General features: G+C 46.8%; 1 protein-coding gene across 1 annotated transcript; it reads right to left on the reverse strand.

The window, feature by feature from the left end:
* Window positions 1–626: 626 nt before the first annotated feature.
* On the reverse strand, window positions 627–7270 carry ASB12 (ankyrin repeat and SOCS box containing 12). The gene is made up of 3 exons (XM_082681864.1): window positions 7134–7270; window positions 1309–2158; window positions 627–884 (listed from the first exon to the last, which is right to left on the reverse strand). The coding sequence occupies exons 2-3, from the start codon at window positions 2132–2134 to the stop codon at window positions 751–753; spliced, it is 960 nt and encodes a 319-aa protein (XP_082537990.1). The 5' UTR covers window positions 2135–2158; window positions 7134–7270; the 3' UTR covers window positions 627–750.
* Between the last annotated feature and the right edge of the window lie 682 nt (window positions 7271–7952).

Consider the following 7952-nt stretch of genomic DNA (forward strand, 5'->3'; position numbering starts at 1 on the left):
CTGTCCTTCTTAGATTCTCTGCCTATCACCTATGTAACTTCCTGTCCTTCTTAGATTCTCTGCCTATCACCTATGTAACCAATTATTCTCTGTGTTAAATTCGTTGTGACAAATATTTGGTAGTTTGTTTTCCTAGTTTCCTATATAAAATAGACTAGTGTAATTGCAGCCTATGATTCAAGGTGAGTGAATGGGAGACTCCTTGGTCACTTGACTCAAATAGGGTATTGGGCAACAGCCCCTGAAAAGGGTGAAGCCCCTTTACTTCGCCACAACCCGGTGTCAGTAGATTGGCTGTGGACCCAAGTTTGGTTTGGTGACAATAGCAGCCAGAGATTCAATGGAGATACAGGGCTGAGCAAGATGATGCTACCCTTATACCTACCTGAATTCTTCAGGACTTGCTTCTAGGACATTACAGCTCCAAATTCTCTCAAGGATCTTAGTGGGGATGTATAGGCCATTGGGTTAGTTTTCTCTTTCAGTGGCTAGGCTCCTATGCCTGTTGAATGCCAGATCACTCTAATCCTTCCCCATGGCCAACCAGACCCGTTCCCCCGGTGAACTTCCCCACCCCACACACACATCAACACAACAGCCCCCAGGATTTATTTTGTTGAGGATTTTATTGTGGAGGATAATACAGGAGAGCAGCTTCAGACGAGTGGGTAGAGCTGTAGTGCCCTCAAGCTACCTGGGTCCCCAGGTGGTTTTTTGGAGGCATTGTGTGTTTCTGGGCAGGCTGCAAGGTTACAGTTGGTGTTTAAGATAGCTAATCAACACAGGAGGAATATCCAGCTGGTCGATGGCTTGTGGCTGGCTGGCGTGGCGCAGGGCTCTGCGGATGACTAAACGAGCCTGTGATAGTAGTGACCGTGGAGTGGCTACAGGAAGGAAAAACAGGTCATGAGAAGCAATTCTCAGTGTAGTTCTCCCACCCAAGCTTACATCCATCCTGCCCTGGCTACTGCAGCCCTAATTGCTCTCTCCCTTCTAAGAAATGTCCCCTCCCTTCCCTCAATGCATGGTACCTATGGGGACACACTGAGGCCTAGAGAGGGCATGTTCAAGGCCACAAAACAGTCATGGGCAATGCCAGAAGAAGAAACTGGACTAGTGCTATCCCCTACCTCATCTTAGTGATCCCTTCCCTAAAAAGGAATCTGTAACCTCTTCTCCACTGGGGCCCCAGGGAAGAAGATGATGTTTTCTCCAACTCATCCCAGAAGGATTAGCTTGGGGGGTGATTTGGGGCCCTCGGCCCTCCAAGCCAGGAGGCCTATTAGAGCTGGGCTGCATGACACTCACCTCGGGCCTGTAGCAGCAATGCAGTGCCCTTATCATATTGTGAGTTCAGGTCCAGGGAGAGAGATGGAAGGTAGATGTTAGCACCAAAATCAATTAACAGCCGGATGTACTCTGGCTCACAATTATGGTGCAGGCAGATTTCGAGGAGGGTGCGGGACCGTGGGACTCGAGTCAGTAGGTGCTGGTCAGTACAGTTGTAGTCAGGGTCTGCCCCATGGAGCAAAAGCAGGCGGAAACAATCAAGGTGACCGTAGACTGCAGCCAAATAGAGGGGTCCAGAACATGAAGCTATGTTCGATGCCCAGACTGGTAGTTTTGCCTTAACGTTGGCCTCTGCACCATGACCCAGGAGCTCCTGCAGGATGGCAACAGCACCATCACGGGCAGCTGTGAGCACAGGAGAGCAGTTGTTGTAGATGCTACCACCAGGACAAGCACCAGCTTCCAAAAGCACACGCACACAGTCCAGATGGCCATGACTGACGGCGGTAAAAAGTGGTGTCTGTGCCTTGACGTCCAAGCTGTCAACATCAGCACCATGTGCCAGGAGGACCTGCAAGCAGCTAAGGTGGCCATAAGAAGCAGCCAAGCGCAAGGGTGTCCCAGGGATGCCCCAGCCACTTCTACTGTTGATGAATCGTTTATAACGCTCCTGGCGCAAAAGCTGGTCCAAGGTATAAGAGTCATTGTTGTACACTGCTTGATTGAGAGCCTGCTTCTCCCCCGTGTCGGTGTCCTCCTCCTCCTTATCGGGCTGCAGGAGGGAGAAGATTTTGGTGATGTCCATGAGGTTCACCTTGGCTAATTGGAGCAGAACTATTCTCATTATGAGCAGGAGGATATGCCAGATCTGTGGATGACAAAAACAGGAGAGACTGAGGGCTCCCATCAAAAGCCTGGATGCTTGGCCCCCATCTTTCACCATCAGGCTCTTCAATCATGGGTCCCTTGCTTCTAACTCCTACTCCATCTTATTTCAGACCCCAGAGATGGCTGCCAAAATAGATCAGGCCATTTCACAGCCTGATGCCTTTGCATATGCTCTTCTGCCTTCCCTTCAAACTCCTACTTCTGGGAAACCTTCCATAATCTCCTCCTACTCTGCTCAGGGATTCCAAAGGATTACAACTAGGCTTTAGCTATGAATTTTCACATCACATTTCCACTTATCTGTGCTTCATCAGTGCATAAACTCCAGGGTGAGGACTCCTGTCTCCATCTTATTTTTTTTTTTTAAAGAAGATGTTGGGGGTAGGAGTTTATTAATTAATTTATTTATTTTTGCTGTGTTGCGTCTTTGTTTCTGTGCGAGGGCTTTCTCTAGTTGTGGCAAGCGGGGGCCACTCTTCATTGTGGTGCACGGGCCTCTCACTATGGCGGCCTCTCTTGTTGCGGAGCACAGGCTCCAGACACGCAGGCTCAGTAGTTGTGGGTCACGGGCCTAGTTGCTCCGTGGCATGTGGGATCCTCCCAGACCAAGGCTCGAACCCGTGTCCCCTGCATTAGCAGGCAGACTCTCAACCACTGTGCCACCAGGGAAGCCACTGTCTCCATCTTATTATTCCTCCACTCCCAGTAGAACCTACATCATGGCTGGGGTGTTGGTAGATACATCTTCCTTGGTTCAGAATGTGTGGACTAATGAGGTGGTTCTGGTCTGGTAATTGCTAAGCCAACAGAATGGTGTTTTGTGGTGTCAAGCTGTCATCCCTGAGCATTCTGACATCAGTCTCATGGGGCAGGCCCTCAACTCTACCTCTCAACCTTTTAGATGAGATTCAGCCTCTTCAGAGCCCCTCGTATGTGACCTCCCCTCAGACGCAGGCCCCATGCTTCAGGCAACAGGGTTGCTCAGGAAATGGATGTTGAATGGCATTCACTGATTAAATAAAGAGGTGACATTAAAAGTAAAAGTAAAAGGGACGTCAAGTAAAACATAGTCAAAGAGATAGTAGGAAATAGTTGAGGTTTCCAGGACAAGTCCTCCTCTCTGTTGACAACTAGTTTTTCCACCAGGACCATTTCAATCCAGGAGTCCCTTTGATTGCCAGCATATTTTTGGAAACTATGGCTTCCCAGTCTCTCCGAGTCAAGCCTTTTCCCATCCTCTCTGTTCCACCCAGCCTGGAGCCTTGCCTCAACCCTCAACTCTTCTCTCCTCATTATCCCCAGGCCCTACAAAATCACCCATGGCCCAATGACTGACTCAACCTAAACCCTTGGCATTTCTAGTCCTGTTCCTAATGCTCCAAAATCAGTCACTCATCTCAGTTGGTAATGTCATCAGGGTAAGCTGGTAGGGTTTTCAGAGGTTGAGTCTCCCTCTTCTCCCATACCCTGCAGCCCTGGGCTCAGGACCTCACACCTCCTTTTATTCACTGTCCACCTCCACCCCTCTTTGTTAGCCTGGGACCTCAAATACACACCTCATAGAATAAACTTTGAGGTGGGTGGGTGGGGTCTCCCTCAACTTTAGCCCCCCTGCCACAAGTCAGCATCAACTCCATATATGGTCTTTTATTTACTCACTTTTGGGGTACAATTATAAGAAGATAATTTTAGAAATCAGGCAGGCCTAAGTTTGCAACTCAGCACCCCCATTTCCTATCTGAGTAAGCTTTGGGAAAGTCTATTCCCTTCTTTGGGATTCAGTTTCCTCATTTATAAGACAGAAATGATAGTCCCTGCCTCATGGGGCTGTTAAGAGAAAGAAAGCTACCATATACTAGATCTTCAAGGGTGAGCTTCCTATGTGCCTTCAACCTCTCCCCTGGCTCCTCCCCCTCAATCATCTTTGGAAACAAAACACTTCTATGGTCCTTTGTCCTACTCTAGCTACCTTTCTTTTCTTCTCTCTCTTTTTCACCAAACATCTCCAAAGCGTTGTCTACCATCCATTTCCTCACCTCCAATTCCACCCTCTGCAGTCTATCTCCATCCATCCTCAATCACACAGAGATATTTCTTTAAAAGTCATCCTTGTGGTTAAATCTACTGGCTGTTTCTCAGCTCTTTCCTTTTCTGACTTTTCTGGGACATCTGTCTCCACTGACCACTTCATAGGAGGCTTCCTGGCCTTCCTTGGCTTCCTGGCCAGCACACTCTTCTGATTTTTCTCCCCTGAAATAGTTTTGTTCCCCTTGTTCTCTCCTTTTTCTAGAGCTGTAGCTCTCACCTTTATCAGGATGATTTCAAGCCTACCACTCCAAGTCCCCCAGCTCTCTCTTCAGCAAAAGGTATGTATTCACTGAGTTCTTTCAAGTACTTCAAAGTCAGCAGTATCACACCACCACTACTACTATCACCATCACCAAACTAGATCCACATCTCAGTTCTTCATCATCCAACTGGTCAACCAAACCAAACGCTCAAGACTAATGTCAGGCCTCTTATCTCATTGTTCCACTCGCATCTAATTGGTCATCAAATCTAGGATTTTACTTCCTAGAGGCCTCTATAAGCAACCCGATTGCTAGTGCTTTATCCAGACCCCCATCATCTTTTGCATCAACTGTTGTAGTAGTCTCCTAGCTAGTTTATCTTTTCAATAATTTCTCCACATTTTGGCTAAAGTGATCATTTAAAAGTACAAATCCTCTCTGTGCCAATCTTCTATTTTAAATCCTTTAATCACTCCCCTTTCTTTCAGAGTATAGCCCAGATGCCTTGCCAGGCTCACAGGTCCTTCATGAGAAAACCTTGGCCAATATCTCCAGCCTCATTTCCTACCACTCCTCTATTTATACCCCAAGATTCACTGATAAGGGAAGAGAAATGATGGCTGTTGATATACATCATGCTTCCTTCTGTCACATGTAACTCCTTCTAACGGGTTAGTTCCTTGAGTCTTTGCTCTTAATAGTACTATAGCAGTCATCACACTATATCATAACTCCTTCTATATAGGTCTGTTTTGCCCCCAGTGCAGATTGGGAAGCCATATATGGAAGTGGTAAAACATGGTCTAGGATTCTGCTTCAATCTCAGCTCTACCAATTAGTAGTTGTGTGATCTAGGGCAGATCATTTAATCTCTCTGTGCCTATTCCTTCATCTGTAAAGTAGTATGATAGTAGTATCTGCCTCAGAGGGTTATTGTTAGGATTAAATGAGTTAATATCAATACATCTTAAATGTTTAGAATACCACCTGTATGTAGTACTCAGTAACTATTTTCACTATAATTATTATTATTACTTAGGTATCTAATTTCTATGGCTGTTGCTCCCTCCTGAGGTTAAAGCTCTATAACTTCAGAGATGGAATGCACATAATAAATTATTTCCTTTAATTTCCTCAATTTAGAGATGGGAAAACCAAGGCTTAGAGGAGAGCAGAGACTTTTTACTAAGGTCACATGGCTGTTATTGACAGTTGTCTCATTAGCAAGAACTCAGCCACCTGAAAAGTAAACACATACCCCTCCCCCTTGCCTCAAACAGTCATATTGTAGCTCTCAGGATCCTCAAGTTTGAGGGTCATACTGGATTCCAGGATCTCAATCATAGGTTGCTTTACAAATCATTTCTTCTGACAGCCAGTAGGGATTCTCTCCTTACTATTTTATTTGGGGGAGTTGTGTTCAGAGAAATGAAGAGGAAAGGGAGTGTGAAGGGAAATGCTGAAGCTCTCACCAAGGTCATACGATGAGCCCACTTCAGAGCCCATATAATGAGCCTCCAGAGAGAGAACAAGGCATGACCCCAGCTACCTTGGGCACTTGAGTGAATTGTGCCTCATCTCATTAGATAGGATAAAAAACCTACCTCATCTTTTGTCTAATCTCACCGTACTGTGGTTTATTAATCAAAGAGTTTCTATGTGTGACCATTTTGTGCAAAGATCCTCGTCCTGCTCCCCAAAGTGCAGGGGTTTTAAACCCTTTTTCGGTGGCATTGGCCCCTGTGACAATCTGGCTAAGTCTCTGGTCCCCTCTCAGAATGATTTTTAATACATAAAATATATAGAATTAAAGGAAACCAATTATATTGAAATATAACTATCAAAATATTTTTAAAACTGCGTGATATGGTAATAGAAGTTCTTTACCAACACGTTAAATTACAAGATCTACTAATAATTTCTAAGTGATTATGAGTATAAATGACATTTCCAGATCTCTGCTGCAACTGTAATATGATAGGGAATATCTATGATTTCTTCTGGTGACCAAGTTACAGGAACTAGTAATACTACTGCCATTTGCTGCCTGCATTCATCCTTGAAGGAAATAGTAAATTTCAGTTAGAGATTAGGGGAATAGAAAGGTGATTGTTTGCCCCATCTGTATTTTTGGACCCTTTGAATTCTATCTAAGGCCCTCTTGGAGGGGGGTCTGTGAATCTAGGTTAAGAACTCCTACGGGAGAGTGGCTGGTTTCAGCGGGCCCTAGAATAGTATGCCAGGCATTAGTAGACTATTTTTAGTACTCATCTTCCCCCCCACACACACACACACTGAGGAGCTCTGCCCTTCTGCCCTGAGCCCACCCTGCTGCATCTACACACAGACTCACAAGTACTACACAGGGACACAAAGACAAAACTTCACCCTCCCTGTATTGCATAACCGCAGCAATTTCCCTCAAGAAGTAGGCCCATTTGAACCCCAGAGCCTAGGCAGACACAGTTTCCTGTGACAGATGCAGCAGGAAACCATCCTTCCCTCTGCGGGAAGCTTTCCCCACTAACCTCCCAAGCATCCCCAGAAACAAGACCCAGTGGAAACGGACTACTAAGGGTGGTGATCACAGGTCCACTGGCTGGCAGCCCTTAGGGTTCACTCGTCCCTGACAGCATCATCACGTCCTAAGCTCCAGGTACTCACCGGGCTGCCCCTACCCCTCTGCGAAGCACTTGGCCCTGGTGGCACCTCCAAGGGGAGCCCCCTACTGCCCCGGGGGCTGGTGCAGGCTGGGCCCTCAGTTTCCACTGTTAACAACACCGCCTAAAGGGCTGGCTGAACAGGTCCAGAGGGCTAATTTTAGGTTACCCTCCACCCTCCCTCCCAGGGCCGTATTATCTTACTAATGCCATACTGGGAGAGATCCCAGTGAGAGGAGGGCCATCCTCAGGGAAGTCCTGGAAGGACTGACAGGAAGGTGTCTGGCTGGGTCAGGACTCAGGCTCCTAGTGTGTCCTAGGGTACCCCTCCCCACCATTCATATGGGCTACAAGGCCAGACTCCTGTGCTGTGAGTGTTCTCATCCTTTCACCAAGGGGCCTGAGGAGGCCTGGTCTCCCTTAGCGCACCTTCCTCTGGCCCAGGCCTCTTCTTTTTCTCTCCCTAACTTAGCCACTCTGGAGTTCCTTTTTCCTTTTTTGAAGGACCCAGCAACACATTGCTCTCTCCTTCCCCCACCCCAATGCCCCCACTCCCAAGAGTGAGGAGGATGGTGGGAAGCAAAGACCTCCATACTGGTACATATATCAACAAGGTTTTCTAAAATTTAAAAGGCCTGATCATTTATAAATGCCTCCCCAGTCCACCAACCTACCAGGCTCAGCTTGAAGAAAATACCCATAGCCTCTACACTCTTCTCACACCTAAGGGATCAAACCAGATTCATGTGTCCAGCACTGGGAACTTTGTCAAAGCTCAGGTCTTAAATGTATTGTTTTAGCTCCCTGGTTGCCATGAAATGAA

This window comes from Grampus griseus, assembly GCF_964374135.1.
Source record: "Grampus griseus genome assembly, chromosome: X".
NCBI classification, from domain to species: Eukaryota; Metazoa; Chordata; class Mammalia; order Artiodactyla; family Delphinidae; genus Grampus; species Grampus griseus.

What these genes read in the sequence shown, in the direction of transcription:
- ASB12 (XM_082681864.1), bottom strand. Translation starts at nt 2,134, where the DNA reads ATGAGAATAGTTCTGCTCCAATTAGCCAAGGTGAACCTCATGGACATC. An exon ending in ATTGCTGCTACAGGCCCGAG is followed by an intron (nt 885 to 1,308) that starts GTGAGTGTCATG and finishes TCCTTCCTGTAG; the next exon opens with CCACTCCACGGTCACTACTA.